Source organism: Mastigoproctus giganteus, chromosome 6 (genome assembly GCF_048544385.1).
Source record: "Mastigoproctus giganteus isolate SK-2022 chromosome 6, ASM4854438v1, whole genome shotgun sequence".
In the NCBI taxonomy this organism is placed as follows: Eukaryota; Metazoa; Arthropoda; class Arachnida; order Uropygi; family Thelyphonidae; genus Mastigoproctus; species Mastigoproctus giganteus.
In genome coordinates this window covers 128,246,616-128,265,095 of record NC_143580.1, presented here as the reverse complement: position 1 = coordinate 128,265,095, position 18,480 = coordinate 128,246,616, and the positions used below count along the sequence as shown (strand labels likewise).

Below are 18,480 nucleotides of genomic sequence, written 5' to 3'. Positions count from 1 at the left end.
TAAAAACTCCCATCCATTATCTTAGTCCACTCCGTTTCATGAACCTGAAGTACCAACTGTCCTTTAAAATCAGTAACTTCTTTTTCATCAGCAATTCTTCTTGCCTCATGCTGAACCATCTTTGTGGACACAGAAATTCCAATTGCCCTTTCCTCCTCAATCCCTATCTTCAATTTCTTCTCTCCATTTTGCTGACTTGCCTCTTATGGCCTTCTTCTGCCGTGGCATTTTCAATAGGGTTTCTTCTTCCCTTAGCCAGTCTTGGATTGTTTTCTCAGTTGGAGGAGGACAAAACATACGTTCAGCAGCACAATTTCCCTTCACATTTTGCAAACTATCACTTTTAACTTGAATTCAGCACTGTACAAAAATCTTTTCTGAGCCATTTCTGGGCAGAAGGTGTCAAAACACAACCCAATATACTGGTAACAATTCCGAAACAATGAGCGCAAAGACAACAAGCGGGAAATGCAAGTAAAAAAAACCAACAACCACATAAGTCGCACCCAGTTTTTAGACCCCAAATTTTTCGAAAAAGGGTGTGTCTTATACATGGGAAAATTGTGTGTGTGTGTGTGTGTGTGTGTGTGTGTGTGTGTGTGTGTGTGTGTGTGTGTGTGTGTGTGTGTTAATAGAGGCATATGATGCAAGAAAGCAAGTTAATCTATTATTCCTTGTATCCCTCCCCAAGCTAGCAGTTTTCCGATCATCTAACACTGCCTCGATAGCATCAGCAAATATTCTTGCACACTTTCTATTTAAGTGTATCCCATTCCTGTAGAAGCAGTCGCTCCTGTTAACAAGTACAGATCAGGCTGAAAAAAATTCTAACCTTTGAGCCTTGCACAATTTTTCCAGTGCCGAATTGATCGACATCATATACTCCCTCCTATCGTGTCTGGGCAGAATTGCAGATACTTTCAAATTCAACCGTAATTCTCACCTTGTGTTCAACAGTGACTTGTACTTTTTAAGTAATTCTGTCGGTCTCCTACTCTTAATATCATTAGTGCCAGTGTGTACAACTATATTACCTTTTGTGCCCTTAAAAGATGATATCCACTCTACAGTGTCATCAACCTTTGCCCCTGGCAGACATACCCTGGTCCTGTTCCACCTATCCTTTTTACAAAGCACGTTTCCCTGACAGTAGTCACCAAAACCTACTAGTTCCTGTGGAACCAGCGCATTCTGCCTTGGGGGTTGCCACTGTGTTGCGTGATGACCAGGTGCAAGCTCTGGCGTTGATGTCAGCAGCTGATAGCTTGATGGGCCCCTCAATTTAGATCCTTCGAGGGCATCCACCCTGTCCTTCAAGCTCTCATATTGGCCCATAACAATGCTGAGTTCTCGCCTGATTTCCTTACATCACACACAGACATCCCCCATGGCAATATCATGTCTTGTACCCGATTGCTCCACAAACATCATGCAAGCAGTGCATTTTAAAAGGCTGTGATTCACAGGGCAACTGTCCCCCCTCAGTTCTCCCCTGAGCCACAGTACACCCATTAGCTTGAGCCTTTTGCTTTGCTGCTCTGGTCTGAGTCATGATTTCAATTTCAGTACAAAATTATAACCCTAAACTTGTATCCCAACACAGTTATAATGCTATATATATTTTTCAGTATCGTTTATATAACTTCCGTATCAAGTTGTATTAATTATGTTACGTTTGAATATCTAAGTCGTTATGTATTTAATTAAAAAGTAAAATTTAATTGACAATGAAGTTTAACAATATTAATAGATTTTACTGATTGATTGACTATATTATACTATACTATACTAAGTGTACGCTATCTAGTTCGGGATATAACATATCGTATAACAATGGCAGCAAGTTACGAATGGTAAATCTACGGACGCTTAAGTATTAATTAACTTCCAAATCTTGCTGTCTCAATTCAGAATAAACTAAGGATCCTGACTAGGTCTATAAGCTACTTATAGAAAATAATTTGACATAACAATTGGTCAATAAAGCGGCTAAATATGGCTAAAAAACTTCTCATTCAGCAGAGCTGCAACTTGTAACACGTACATTTGATACCCTTACCGATACTAAGTAATACCTACAAAATCTCTATTTAAGTTAAACTTTAAACTAAGTATCGTAACTAGGAATATAAAGCTGCTCTAGAAAATAAGTTAATATGCTAATTTAAGCTAATAAAACAGAAAAAAACTTCTATTCCAAGAGCAGTAAAAAACTTCGCCTGCACAAGGCTATACTCGTTCTCAAGCTCAGTATATATATATGTATATATATATATATATACACACACACACAGTGGATTCCGGTTATTTGGACCACTGGTTAATTGGGTAGCCATTTATTTGGGGCAAATCTTAAAAAACAAACCAATCGAGAAAATAGCCAGGGTTTACTTCATTTAATTGGGACAGCATGCCATTTAATCGGGGCAAGAGACCGCAACACTGGAGACAATCCTACGATTGTCTCCGATGGTACCACATGGGTCAGTTGAAATTCTGGAGGTCACAACCATAAAACAATAAAAACAATTAGCAGTCACCTGTTTATTGGGCTTTTCTGCTGGTGAAATCTATCATAAACGGACAGTAAACTCGATCTTACTGAGTTTGTGATAATACCGACAGCTGGATTCTGTGGGTTATTGTGGTGAAATGTGTTTACACTTCCATGAAATCTTCAATCATAGAAAAAAATTAATTTTCAGATCTCTTCATTCCTATTTTTAAAGCTTTGTAACTCGTTACTCTGTTCTCACTTGCAATTTGTTTGTGCCGTGTTCTTTGTTATTGATTGCTTATTTTTTACTGTTTTAAACTTATACCCCTACCCCCCGCCAACAAATGTCAGTGAACAGAAATGTCAACTAGTTGCTATGTACATATTAATTATTCCGATTTTCACGTATTTTTTAATTGGTAAGGTAATAAAGGTAAATTTCTGCTTAATATGTCTTTACTTTTATAGCCTGTGGATAATATTCCTCCTATTTTCTCTAATTAGATTCGCTATTTAATAGAATTAACAACCGGCACCTCCGTAGCCAGGTGGGCATGAGCGGCAGTGCATACCACACGCTTCTTGATTAGACTTGGGTTCCAGCCCGTGACCACCAAATACGGAAAGGTCAGGGAATGACCACCGCATATCCTCGGAGCAATGTGGCCTTAGTTGCTAATGCTCCTAAAAACCAAATAATAATAACAACAACATAAAATTAACATTGAATTCACAAATGTGATCACAATGACTGGTGGCAACTTCGTAGCCAGTAGCACACGTTTCTTGATGAGCCCGTGACCACCAAATATGGAGGATGCGAAAGGTCAGGAATGACCACCGCATATCCCCGGGGCACATGGCCTTGGTTGCTAATGCTCCTAAAAACCAAATAACAATGACAGGTGCTTACTACATATCGTATAGTGAACGGTACTTGACTATGGTGAGTTCGTTGTAACGTGATTTGATTGTACAGTGAACTAATTGTAAAGGGGGGGTTCTTTGTATTTTTAACTATTTATGTGAAACTTCGGATAATTGGGGCAGCTGCTTAATTGGGCCAGAATGCACTAGTCCTGATGTGTCCCAAATAACCGGAATGGACTACATGTATATACAGGTTGTTTCAGTTAAACGTTTCAGAACTTCTAAGAGGGGTAGGGTACATCCTGACAACTCTAAATCATATAGCAATGTGGGGTCGGAAATGCTTTCCTGAAGCGGTATTGTACACAGAAGTCGTCGTGCAGCACAGATTCGATTTTCGGTCAATGTATGGGCCAGTATTATGTGAGATCACCTCATCGGACCTTATCTGTTACCGTGTCGTCTAACCGGACCTATCTACTTGATCTTTCTGCAGCAAGTATTGCCACAACTTTTGAGAGATGAACAGATTTCTGCATCGACGCAACAGACAATGTGGTTCCAACACGATGGAGCCCCTGCCCATTATAGCGGAGATGTTCGTAACTACCTGGATGTCACATTTGGTCAACAGTGGATCGGACGTGGTGGTCCCGTGCGTTGGCCTGCTCGGTCACCCGACCTATCATGTCTTGATTTTTATTTCTGGGGTCATATGAAATCGCTAGTTTATGACACCCCTGTTGACAATGCTGAGGAGCTGGTTGCAAGAATCGCAGTAGCTGCCGAAGAAATTCGTCTGGAGTATTCCAGAATGTTCGGATGTCCATGCGTCGGAGATGTGAGGTGTGCATTGTAGCCCGTGGAAGAAACTTCGAACACTTACTTTAATCCATGTACCCTTTGCTTCTTTTCATGTATTATTAAAACGATTTCTCACTTACGGTCTCTTTTCTTTATGGTGCTTCTGTGTACAACACCGCTTCAGGAAAGCATTTCCGACCCCACATTGCTATATGATTTCGAGTTGTCAGGATGTACCCTATCCCTCTTAGAAGTTCTGAAACGTTTAACTGAAACACCCTGTGTGTATATATATATATATATATATATATATATAAGTGCATCTGTGGGCAGGAGCAGCAGTGCATAGCACAAGCTTCTTGATTGGACTCGGGCTCGGGCCCGTGCCCACGAAATACAGAGGATGTGGTAAGGTCAGGGAATGACCACCGCATATCCCCGGAGCAATATGGCCTTAGTTACTAATGCTCCTAAAAACCAAATAACAAACAAACAAATGTGTGCGTGCATATGTGTATATACAGGCATAACTTCAGGAACGAGTTCCTCATGTAGACAAAAATAATTTCTCAGAATTTTTATGTCAGAACAGTTATTAGGGAAACTTGCCATTTGTCATCCAGAAATGTTTAGAAAGTGTGGCTGAAACACCAAAAAATGTGAAGCGACTAAAATCAGGTGAAATTCTAGTCGAGACAGCAAATGCCAAGCATGCAGAAAGACTGCTTCAGTTTGGTGTGATTCCAGTAATATGCTAAATACATTGAAAGGAGTAATTTCTGAATGGGACCTTATCAGCATGTCTGAAGAAGAAATTAAAAATGAACTTGAAGATCAAGGCATCATAGCAATGACGGGGATTAAAATTGCCCAATCATACTGACATTTAACATGCCTAAACCACCTACATTTATGATGGCCGGATATCTAAATTGTAACATCAGACCATACATTCTGAATCCTCTCCACTGCTTTAAATGCCAAAAGTATGGTCATTCACAAATGGTATGCTGTGGTATTTCCAGGTCTTCCAACTGTGGGTCTCAGGAGCACAGCAATCAGAACTGTTCAGCCGACAAACTTAAATGTCCAAACTGTAAGGGAGGCCATTCTGCCTATTCCAAGAACTGAATATTGGAAAAGAGAAAAGCAGATTCATCAGTATAAAGTAGACCATTCTGTCACGTACCAAGACGCTAAGAGAACTGTACTATCTTAAACAGACCTTCCTATGTGCAGGTCATGATGAATCTGCGTACAATAGAAACCCAAACAGATATTACAATTCCTCCAAAGAAGTCCATCTGAGACTGGGCACGAGTGCTATTTACAGAATCCTCGTCAAAAACATCAAGAGGAACTCACCAACACACCACTATCCGCACCTCTTGATGTAAAATACACAGAAATGAAAGTCCCTAAAAGAAAATGTAATGTCATAAGCCAGAAGTCAACTGAACAAATAGAGACAGAAGTGACCAACCAAGCAGATGAATCAGTACTAGAGCTTTTTGCAGAAGGAGATGTGGATACCAGAAAACCATATTTCTGGTATCCATATCTAAACAGCATCTAGGAAACAGTCATAAAACCTCTCCAAAACAAAATAATGAAAACCATAATCCAGTGTAACTGTAGACGATCCCACACTAACGTAGGTGACATGTACGATCTGATTGCACAGTACGCACTGCTATGTCTTTGGTTATAAAAAAACCTATCTCAGACCTCAAGACTACCTTAATAAAGAACTATACAGGATATTGAAAGGACGGGATTAACAGGTGACACAACCCACGGTGGTGTGACAATACTAGTAAATTCTCGCATTCCTTCCCAGATTGTTCCGCTTGATACAATAGTAATAACAGTTTATTACAAGACGTAGAAGACACAGTAATGCAGTTACCTACCCCCTTCTGTATACCTTGCGACTCAGCGGGTATAGCCCTATGTGGGGCAACACAACTGCAGATTAGAGTGGAAAACAAATTGAAAAATGGATAGATGAGAATGATTTAACTTTGTTGAACGATGGCACACATATATACATGGTGCCATCAGGCAGTTCTTGCTTTAAGAGGTGTTTTTTTATTATCTTTTAGGTATCAACAAAATCGAAAATATGAACATTAATTGCAAAAAATGAATGTCAAACATTCATAAATACCGCATTTCAAACCACGCCCATAGCTATACAATACAGTGTACTCCACTTTACGATATTAATCCGTTACCATCGTATTGTGACATGTACCCAATAACACATTGGTTTTGGCGATTCATTTCACGACCTTGGAAGTTAATTTTGAATAATTCTCTAAAATTGTATTAGTTACCAATTAAAATCATTAAATGCACTGCATTTTCATTGTTATCATATGTTCTGTTATAAGAACCAATTTTGAATGGCTTTGTGATATTTTTCTAAAGCACATCTCTGGAGGGTCACTACCATAAAACAATTTGCATTTTACGGTTTATTGGGCTTTTCTGTTACTGCAAGCAGTTATAAACGGGTCGTAAACTCAATGTTATTGCATTTGCGAAAATACCAATAGTTGGAATTGTGTGGGGTTTTACGTTATTATTGTGAAGTGTGTTTGCCATTTACTGAAATCTTCGATTTTCAGAATCTTCTCTTCGTTCTTTTTTTTTTTTTTTTTTTTTTTCATAAACTTGGTACTCAGTGCAAATTGTGTTAGTTGCAATTTGTGTGTTCTGCTAAAAAATGCTTATGCATGCTATTGAAATTTATAAAGAAGAGAGATTATCTTGGAAACAAACGCCTCTTGAAGCATTTCTGAATAAGACAACTCCTTGTGCAACAAACAGAGTGCCGCGGCAATAATGAGTGATCAACAAGTGTGCATTTAGTCGATGATGAAGAATAAACATTTTTCAACATTTGTGAGTTATAAATAATTTCTGTATTATTATAATTTGCTTGATTTTACAGGCTATGTTTTCATTTCATTGTTGAAAACGTAACCCCTATTTTTAACATTTTCTGTGGAAATAAATTCCTGCTGTACAAGTTTTAACTCGTAAAGTTGAGAACTACCTGTATACACATCTTCCACCAGGAAATACAGCTGTAGATCTGTCTGTATGTTTCCAGTACTTGATTGGTCAGTGCACACTGTGATCCTCTCAGTAGCAATCACTATCTAATAATCATCACCATGGCATTATGAATCACATGCGATGTAAAACTCCCAGATTCTGTGTGTGGAAATCAGATAAAATTAAAAACATTGGCATAGAAAACAAATGAAGCAGATTGAGAAACATAAATCATTTGTAAAACTAAATGTTGATACTATCAAGCAAAAACCATTAGATGCAGCAGTACTCTATCCCAAAAACACTGTCTCACTTTCCAACACATCCAAAATCATGGTAGAATGTGCGCAAGCTAAAAAAAGAGTGAAACACCCTGGAATACTTTTTGAAGATATCCAGCTATAGTGAACTTCATTGTTCATGGTGGCATGGGCAAGAGCCACATATTAAGTGAGCCAATAGGAAAGCATCCTGGATAAAATTTGCATCTACACCATCTAAAAAACTATCTGGAATAAAATTAACAAAGTGTATAGCAGATACCAGATTACTCGCAACTCTCATCCTAAACTTCAATGTACAAGTCACTGCAGAGCCATCAGAAATAACCAATGCACCGAAACCTTTGCCAGAATATCGGCAGCCACCTCATATACTCTTAGTTTTCAAATATACAAGACAAGAGTAGAAAGGCAAACTGAAATTTTCCACAAGAAATTATTACATGAATTGAAACATGCCCTATCACAGACAAAGCAAAGTGCTGTAGAACCAGACCAAATTCACTATATGGTGTTAAAGCAGCTCAGTGATCAATCCCAAATGGCATTACTAGAACTGAATATTCTGAGAAAACCAATTTCCATACAGTTGCCATCATTCATTAATTCTTGCTGTCCCAAAACCGGAGAAATATCTCTGACCCACGCAACTATCGTCCAATAGCTCTCAGAAGAGTTGCCTCAGAAAAGTTAGGGAGAAAATTATCAGTGCTCATCTAACCTGGTTGTTGAACAGAAATAACCTCAATCCAGCATGGTTTCAGGAAAAATCGTTCAACACTAATTTAGTTATGGAATTAGAAAACTGCAAAATACAGTCTTTCCTCGTATAACACGTGTTTATATTACACGAATTCGATCATACACGATTTATAAATAGGGGAACGTTATCTTATATAACACGAACCGAATTCGCTTATGCACAATTCGCCTTTGTGTTTACAAGAAATGGCAGTCGAACGCGGAATCACCCCAACAGAACGCAACATGATAGGAATGAAGAAGATTCTGAAAATGTATTTATGTGTTTTATATCAGTGAAGGGGAAACACATTTCACCATAATAACGTAAAAACCAACACAATTCCAGCTATCGGTATAATGCAATTAGATGGAGTTTACTACCAGTTTATAACAGATTCCACTAGCAGAAACAAAACTGGAAATTGTTTTTATTGTTTTATGGTAGTAACCCCCAGAAATGTGCTTTAGTAAAATGTGGGGTGTTAATAGTGTATCTCGGCCTTTGCGGTGTTGTTTATTCAGTTGCTACCCGCGCGCAGCTTTGTTTATGTGTATCAAGCGTGCCTCTTCATTTTGTAATTGTGCTTTATTCCCTAAAAATTAGTAAAATACTTAAAAGGTGTGAAAAGGAAGCATCCTGGTGAAGACACTGCAGATTCAGAGGGAAAAAAAAAGCAATATCGATAAACAAAGGCGGACTTGGTCAAAAATTCTTACCCGGGAAAATTTATAGTGGCCTCATGCTACGGTTTATGGCCAAAATCACACCGGCCTCCGGCCCACCGGGGTTTCCCCGGTAAGGCTTATGGCCAGTCCGCCTCTGTCGATAGAGAAAAAAATATGAAATTGTGAAACGCTTTGAGCGAAATGAAAGACCATGTGATATTGCACGTGCTGCAGACCTAAATGAGGCAACGCTGAGAATTACAAAGAATGCGGAGAAAATAAAAACAACTTTCATAGCGGGAACAACTCAAAGTGTTAATTAAAATCCATTAGATTAAGACAAGAATTGGAAGGGATGGAACAGCTGTCATTTGTTTGGATAGAAAATCAAACAAAAAACAAGTTTGCTTACGATAGAAGCAAAAGCATTAGCAATATTTTATTACGACTATTTTATTTAAAATAATAATTTTTTTACGAATAAAATACGTATTTTATTCGTAAAAAATACTAAAAATACTTTATTATAATATAATAAAAAATATATTATATTTTTATTACATGTATTTTATAACGATTAAAATTACCCGATTATTTATTGTGTTTGGTAATGTTTTGGTTCCAAATGTGTGTTCAATCTTGGGTTTTCGGCACCTAACCCCACTTTTCCCATAGGGCCTGTTGTTTATATTGCACGATTTTGCATTGCACAAGAGTTTCTAGGAACACAACTATCGTGCTATACGAGGACAGACTGTACCTTTATCTGAAAAGATCACATAATCTGTTTCGATATAGAAAAAGCTTATGGCATGGAATTATGGAACTGTCCAAAACTTATATCATCATGGATTACATGGACATCCTCCTAAATTTCAAAATTTCTTATGCCACAGGACATTTCAAGTTAGGTTGCAGAATACTCTTTGGAAAGTCTTCACCCAAGAAGAGGGCATGCCTCAGGGGTCTGTGCTTAGCACTACCCTTTCCCTCTTTGCTATCAAAGTAAACTCCATAACTGAATATATACCAAAATCTGTTTATAACGCTTTATATGTTGACAATTTCAGTATTTCCTATCACTCAGAATATGTGAAGTATAGGTGGGCTACAATTTCTACCAGCAGTTTGTTGTTCTTTGGTGAGAGAATTAATCAAGTTCATTCAGTTCATATTTGTGGCGTGTATATATATATATATATTATGATGAAAAGTAGGTATTTAATTAACTTCCAAATTGAAAGGCTACACAAAACATAAGGAAGTTAGGGAACATTTTTTTTGAAATTCATCAAATGTAACACTGTGATTCTTCCGTTTTTAGTTTATTTTTATATTTATGCACTTAACTTCTGTTTCATTTATTAGGTGACGGGAGAGGACCTCCAATGGGTTATGGTCCTGATTCTGATGGCTATGATGGTTACGGTGCAGATCCTTATGGACCTCCATACCCAGGGCCCCAGGACCGCTATGGTGGGCCTCCCTCAGATGGATTTGGGCGGTGAGTAGATCATAAGGCATTCTGATTTAGTAACTGATATGTTAATTTTTAAATAAAAAAATATATATATATATATATATATTTAAAAATTATCATTTCAACGTGCTTACACCATCCTTTAAAGATAGTGTGATATTGCATCATTTTGTTATAAAAGCATGCACATGTTTCTATCTGATTTAGCAGCAATTCTATCTGATTTAGCAGCTGTTGAAGCTTCAATCGCTTGGGAAAAAGTTTGCCGCAGATAATATGCCTTGAATGTAGCAATTACACCTTGATTCATAGGTTGTATAGGAGAGATGTGTTAGGTGGAAGAAAGCATATTTTTATATTTTCATTAAGATCAGAAATTTCAGGTGGATGGCCTGATGCATTGTCTAAAAGTAACAAAATTTTGAACTCCATCCCTTCATCTTTGCAGTAACATTCAACCGTTGGACAAAAATAATTTGTGAACCATTCTGTAAGCAGTTCCTTGTAATCCATGCTTTCTTATTGAATTGCCAAATTATGGGCAATGTGGTTTTTACGCAACCCTTTAGAGCTCTTGGGTTTTCTGCTCTGAACACAAGTAGAGGCTTCAATTTAAAATCCCCACATGAGTTTCCACCCAATAAAAGTGTTAAACGACCTTTTGATGCTTTATATCCATGTTGGGCCTTTTCATTTTCAGCTAAGAAAGTTTGTGAGGGCATTTTTTTCCAGAACAGTCCAGTTTCGTCAGCATTGAAAATTTGTTTGTCCTTGTAGCCACCTTCCTCATTGATGCCTTTCAATTCACTGGGAAATCTTGCACTTGCACTTTCACCTGAGATACGAACATTGTTGAAGCCCAACAGTTTTTAAATCGAAAAAACTAACCACGACTGGCTGTAAATATTTCTTTAATTTCCTCATCTTCATTTTCTTTTTCCTTCAGCATGTTGTTTGCATGATGTTTTGACTCAAAGGAATTCTCTTTTGATTACAATCTTCTATCCATATCAATAAAAGACGTTCCATGTTAATCAATAGCGAACTTCTTTGCTTAGTTATCACTTTCGTCATGTGAGATGCTGTAGAATTCCCTGCTCTTTATACTGAGCAGGTTAGCTGTTCTTCTTTCGAATAATCGTTCGCACTGATGCTTCATTCATTACATTTTCACGGGTGATTTTAACATACAATGCACCATCTTCATGGCACTTTATAATATCAAGTTTTTTTTCTAATGTAAGCCATTTACATTTAGTAGCTCCTCTGCTTTCATTACTTTTCCTTTTTTGACTCATTGTTTTGTATTTAAAGGTGTAAAAAATAAATTGTGAAATAAAAAGTTTAAAAACCAATTACATTGTCTCGTCAGGAAGGAACACTGTTGCCGCTGACTGCTTGAGGAGAGCTATTGGCACATGTGCATGTAAGACAATACAGTTGGCACCGCAGCATATACGTGGAGTACGTGTCTAGGCTATTACTGTAAAATTTCGACTTAAACTTAGTCATAAAGTTTTGCTTCCTCCGAAAACTAATAAATTTGTTATAAGTTAAGATACAAAAATATAAACAAACAAGCTTTTGGGGTGATGGAACATTATAGTCATAAAACAATAAACTTTACAACTATTATGGAACCCAATACCAAAAGCCTTGTCGCAGACTTAAACTTAATTGAATACCGTGTTATAGTGAAACTGGGCTAAGCGAGATATTGCTGTACTTTGTAAACTTAGTAGTTTATTTTATAATGTGCGTTAAGAAATTAAACTTCTGTTGTGCAAAAAAAAAATTTCACTGGCCACTTGATAAATATTTTTGCAAGTCCCTAAAAGTGAAATTTAAGCACAATTGCTGTACTTATACAGCAGTTGTGCTTAAGGCTTGTATATAAGATTCCCTCATTTTATTTTGATATATTCTGAAAAGTTACAGCTGATATATCTTACAGGTATGGACGTGATATTTATGATGGCAGATCTGATGGCCCTCCCCCACAAGGTCCAGGATATGGATTAATGCCAGGTGGACCACCTGGTGGTGGACCTCAGCAGTGTTCTGTGCTTATGGTTTATGGTGTCACCAAAGACAAAGTAAACGCAGATAAACTTTTCAACTTGTTTTGTCTTTATGGAAATGTTATTAGGGTAAGTATTGTTGAAATCACTTTAAAACTTAATGCAGTATTTGCTTTATTTATTTTTTTTAAGTGTTATGTCTTTGAAAATATGAAGAGCTCTTTAATCTGGCTTGTGAACTGCTAGATATGTTGAATGTGACATGCACATTGTTATTCAAGCAGTTTCTGAACCTTTCATTTTCAGAAGTGTGAGTCTCACTTGATTATAGGCATTTAAACTGCCAGGGTAATGGCAGAAAGTGGGGAATATTCAGTTGTTTTGTTCATTGAGAAAGTACTTTATTGCTGTAGCCCATTGATGATAAATAAATTATTGTAATAGATCACGCTATAATTGTTTTTCAGCATTGGTTCTGCGAGTTTTAGTATGAGAACCCACCAGATGCTGCTATGAAAGAAAGAATGAATGAATTGATGTCCTTGGTTGGCAATACTGAAAAGTGCTCAAGGAAGCTTGAAATATAAATTATCCCAAGTTATGTTTAGCATTTTAACAATTCCTCGTAGCAGTGCTGAGTAAGAGAATGTCTGGCTAGGTATGCAAAAACATATACAGGTCAACCATCACTAATCTGGTTTTACTGCTAATTCGAACGTAATTTCAAATGTCCTGGGCCAGCACATTGACCTGTTGCTACTGTTTTGGTAGCAACAGGTAGCAAATTTTAGAATGCTGTTTTGGTAGCGTTGGTTGCAGCATCAGCTGTTGGTGCCAACTCATAAACACCAGTAAGCCATTCCTACTTGTTTTTCTGCATTTGTTATTATAACCTGCTCACATTTAGCCCCAGCCATGGTTCCAATGCATAAAGGAAGTGCCTCTCGTGGTGTAAAGTGCAAACACCATACATTCTCCATGACAGATAAAGTTGAACTTCTGGAAAAACTCAACAGCAATGTGTCTGTGAGAAGTTTAACTCTGCTTAGTTGTGAATTCCAGCAATTTCTCTCAGTTCCTTATTTTTGTAATTTTCTTTTAGCCATTCCTTTTTAGATTTTTTTTTTTTTTTTTTTAACAACACAGTAGGATGGATTATGTGTGTTTTTCGTTAGCATACTGTATTTTAGAATGCAGTGTGCTAGCGAACTTGTTTTCACAAAATCTCTAACAATACTGACAAACTTATTGCGAAATTTGAGGGTTTATTTTATTGCAATAAACTAATCACAAACGACCTCATATGTATGCCGCAATAGCGTCACACATGTGGCTGACATAACTTCTCAGGAAATAAAATTAACCTACTGGGCTATGTCGGCCACACACGTGACACAAAAATGAATTTTTTTTACAACACGTCAGTGTTGTAAAAATTTATTTTTGTTAAATTATTTATTTTATTTTTATTAAAATATTTATTTTAGAATTACTAATCAGATTATTTGCTGAATATTTTTGGCCCCTGGGGAATTTTTTTCTTAAACTAGCTTGGCAGTCAATTGGCTAGCTGTTGGGTAAACTGTAATTGCTAAAATAACCACCGGTGATCCGGCACCCCACAAGTCACAACGCTGCCGGATTAGTGACAGTCGACCTGTACTGAGTTTAGAAATCCTCTTCATAGACAACAGGTCTGGACAGAGGCTGTTGGTGTTGTAAACAAAAGTTTGATTTAAAATTTTTGTATACGGTAAAGTCTGCATGGTAATCAATTGTCTAACACTCTAGAAATACACAAGCAGAAGAACTCTTCCCCTCGCACAACTTAAAAATGCAAAAGATTTATAAAATCTGTTGCCAGCATTTGTTCATATACAAGTAGAGTAGAAAGTTGGTTATCTGGAATAATTTTAAAGGCTGGTTTGTTTGTGTGGATTTTTTTTTTTTTTTTTGATAGTGTTTGAGACAAGTGTGTATTATGTTACGAGAGTATTTCTGTCAATTTTTTTTTTTTTTTTTTTTTTTTACATCGTATATCTGGTAAATTGTTGGATAGGACTGGTTTTTCTCCGAAACTATGATTGATAAGAGTTTAGTCATTTGCTTCCATGAACCAAATTCTCCATGACTTACAATCAATTTTGAATGCCTTTGCGATATTTTTCTGGAGGTCACTACCAGAGTTACTGGTAGTGACCTCCAGAAAAATATCGCATTCCTGTTAGTGCAATGTATTATAAACAGGTAGTAAACTCAGATGTTATTGTATTTGCAATAATACTGATAGCTAGAGTTTTGTGGGTTTTTGTTATGGTGAAATGTGTTTCTCGTTCCCCTGCATTTATTAAAAAAAAAAAAAAAAAATATTTTTTTTTTCACTATCATCTCTTCATCCTACTTTTTAGGGCTATACTAGATGGGCACTTAAAGTGTTGGCCTCAGTGGGCATCATGAATGCCTCCAAAACAGCAAACTACACATGCTCCTAATCAAAGATCATTTGAAAGTAGGTGGGCACTTCTAACATTACATTGCATTCGGTAAATAACCCGGGACATTCGAACTGTACACTTAATTTAGATTACTTAAGTGTTCTGAAAAATAATTTTCTAGATATTTTTAAGTCAGAATCCACTGCCCCCCCCCCCCCCCATGGTGGTGGAAGCTGGTAAAATCTGGAACAATTGGTGATTGATCTCACCATTGATAATCAGAGGTTAAAAACCAATTTAGATTTAAGAGTTTTGCCTACATCCACCCCTGTGGCCACTTATGCTTAGGTGGCTGCAGCGAACAGCAGGCATAAAGACTGCTGCTGAACTGATTCCCTTGGGAACTCAAAGCATGTAGTATTGATTAAAGTTTGTGAAAAGTGTGAATTAAAAACGAGCGAAGAAGTTAAACAGGTGATTGCAACGAATTTTAAATCCGAACTTAAACAGATTAAAATAAAATCTATCACAAAAGTTAGAGAAAAAGGCATTGCAATTGAAACTGCCACTGACGAAGACTTTACTACTGCCGAAATTTGGGGAACACAAATTAATTGTAGACTGCCCCGAAAACTAAACCTGACTGTGATACTCTGACATACAAAAAGATATGTCACACTAAGAATTCTTGGTGTGACATATCTCTATTATCACAAGACAGTGATTTCTGGTTTAACGTAGGTGCTGCATTTCAGTATAATAATTGGATGTTTTCAATTGCGTAAATTGCTTTCTTACTGGCTGGGGAAATCCCCATTAGAGGTTAGTACCTTAACCTCTTGTCTTTTCTTCACTACATAGTCTTGTGTTAATAATAATATCAAGAGTTTTATTGTTAACAGTTTTAACCAATTCAATTGAAAATTATGGCTTGGTATCTGATTGTTGCAGCTGTGACGTGTTAATTTTCTTAGTACTGCTGCCTGGTAGACAGTTATTGTTCTACAATATTAATCTAAATGATTAATTTCTTAGTTTAAAAAATTGATTGTCTTTTCCACCAAACTTTACTCTTTTCTTCCTACTTTGCTTCTTTTCCGGGGATGCCTATTACTCTCGTCCCTTTGCTTTCTATCCACTTTCCTTTCCCTCCATTTTCTATACTACTTCTATATCCCTTTTCCTTTCGGTGTCTCCTGCCCCCTTGCTGCGAAGTCGCCAGGTGTCAACGGCTATACAAACAGCAAGGTGTTCAGTGTCACCCCTGTAGTTTGCATGCAGTTGTCTTTTGCTTCCTGTAAAACTGAGCATTGAACTTTGGAAGTTATTTATTAATTATATTTACTTTATTTGTATCAGTGCAGTGTTGCCAGTTAGTGTCAAAATAGAATGTTAGTTTTTTATTCCCCCCATGAAAGTAAATTGAAAATTCTCCCATCTATAAAAATGAAGTTTACAAAAAATAGGACCTTTTTTTTCTTCTTTTTATTACTATATTTTATCCTTTTCCCACCAAAAAAAAAAAAAAAAAAAAAAAGTGTGTATACTTAGTATTCATTGGCCTTTCATCAAGTTTTAATTGCTTCTCCCTGACAGCATAGAGAGTCTTAAATTGTCATAGCTGGAGTTCTCTGCATTCTTCCATTTCAGCTTTCAAAATAATCATCACTTTACTGAGATTTGGAGTCATTCAGTGAGTTCATGCCTATTTAAAAAGAAAGGGTGCGTGTATACTGCACACAGTATACACGCAGTACCGTTTGTATGACACAAAACTAGTGAATATTGACTTTTTGGTTTTTTTTATGAAATAGTAAACAAACATTTTTTAAATTCTAGATAAAGTTTCTCAAAAGCAAAGAGGATTGTGTTATGATTCAAATGGGAGATCCATTGTCTGTTGAAAGGGCTGTGTCTAACCTGAAAAATGCTGTTTTCTTTGGATCAAAGATGCAACTGGGGTATGTATAATCATACAAGGCAATAAAATAATTGTACAAAATACTAAATTTTATTTTTACATAATTTTGTATTATAGACTATCAGAACCACTGTTTTCTTGGTTTAATATTTTAGCTGTTGTACAAATTCAACAATTGCCAGTTATAGTGATCACTGGTTATTAGAATTAGGTGCTTTATGGAATCAAATTTCAAAAAACCCATGGAAATCAATAAAATTCATTACACTCAACATTCATTGGAATCACATCTTCAGTTATAAGAATCAATTTTGGACACCTGTAATATTTTTCTAAAGCACATTTCTGGATGTCATATTTCTAGAGGTCACAAGCATAAAATAATGAAAACAATATGCAATTTGTGATTTTGGACTTCTTTTTTTTTTTTTTTTTTTTTTTTTTTCATTAATGAATTATAATAAATGCCTCAATAGTTGGTCGTAATTGTGAGCAAAAAAAAAAAAAAAAAAACCCGGTTTGGTAGGTTTTCATTTCCAGAGCAGACAGTACAATATGGCCCCGAGGGGTGATACTCTCAATTCAGAAAGAAATGAAGGTTACTTAATGTTCTTTGCATTTTTAATAATTCCTCAGCCCTGCTGAAAATGAGAAAAAAACTGAATTCAGATCTTCTCTTTCTGGTGCAATTTTGAAAACACTTGAAATCGTGTTTCAATAACATTTTCCAAAACTGCACCAGAAAGAGAAGTTTTGGAAATGCTATTGAAATTGAAGTCTGAATAACTTTGCTGGAGTGTTTTTTTTTTTTTTTTTTTTATAAGTTAATTTCTAGTGCAGTGTTAATCAAAAAGAGGGGGGGGGGGGAAAGCCTGTTACAAATCTCCAGCTTTTATCTAACATCTAAAGTTGGCAGCTATGTACATGGAATAAGCTTGATTCTGCTTTGTCCAAAACACTGACAAGTCTTGAGATTAACAGTTTTCTACTGAATTATGTGGATAGTAGAATCACGTTATATTACGGTGGTACCTTGGTTTGTGAGCATAATTTGTTCCGGAAACGTGCTCGTAATCCAAAGCACTCATATATATCAAAGCGAATTTCCCCATAAGTTTCCCCAAAACTCAAAAATATTCATATACTGTAAAAATGATTAATACAATATACATACATACCTTTATATATTTTTAATATTTAAATTTAATATACTTAAAGAAATCGAATTTATTAATTATTGGGTAGGACGACTTTTCACTGTCACTAACGGAATCACTGCAATCTGTTGACTTTTTCTTTTTGTGCGACTTTACCAAGGAACCTATCCAATGACACTTGCTTTTGCCTCCTGTTGAGGATTTCACGGAAATATGACATTGCATTGTTGTTAAACAGATTCATCGCTTGCACTATTACAAAATGAGGAGGCACGCTTGATACACATAAACAAAGCTGCGTGCATGTAGCAACTGAATAAACAACACCGTAAAGGCAGAGATACACTATTAGCACCTCACATTTTACTAAAGTACATTTCTAGGAGTTACATAAAACAATAAAAACAATTTCCAGTTGCGTTCCTGCTAGTGGAATCTGTTATAAACTGGTAGTAAACTCGATCTAATTGCATTTGTGATTATACCGATAGCTGGAGTTGTTGGTTTTTACATTATTATAATGAAATGTGTTTCCCCG

The 18,480-nt window shown here is 36.4% G+C and overlaps 1 protein-coding gene across 1 annotated transcript in view; it reads left to right on the top strand.

The window, feature by feature from the left end:
• Nucleotides 1-18,480, top strand: part of LOC150084571 (heterogeneous nuclear ribonucleoprotein L-like) — a 119,837-nt gene that overhangs the window by 68,125 nt on the left and 33,232 nt on the right. The window contains exons 8-10 of the mRNA XM_090376491.1: nucleotides 10,297-10,432; nucleotides 12,363-12,558; nucleotides 16,704-16,825. Of these exons, the coding sequence (XP_090232617.1) occupies nucleotides 10,297-10,432; nucleotides 12,363-12,558; nucleotides 16,704-16,825 (454 nt within the window). The remainder of the gene's footprint in view (nucleotides 1-10,296; nucleotides 10,433-12,362; nucleotides 12,559-16,703; nucleotides 16,826-18,480) is intronic.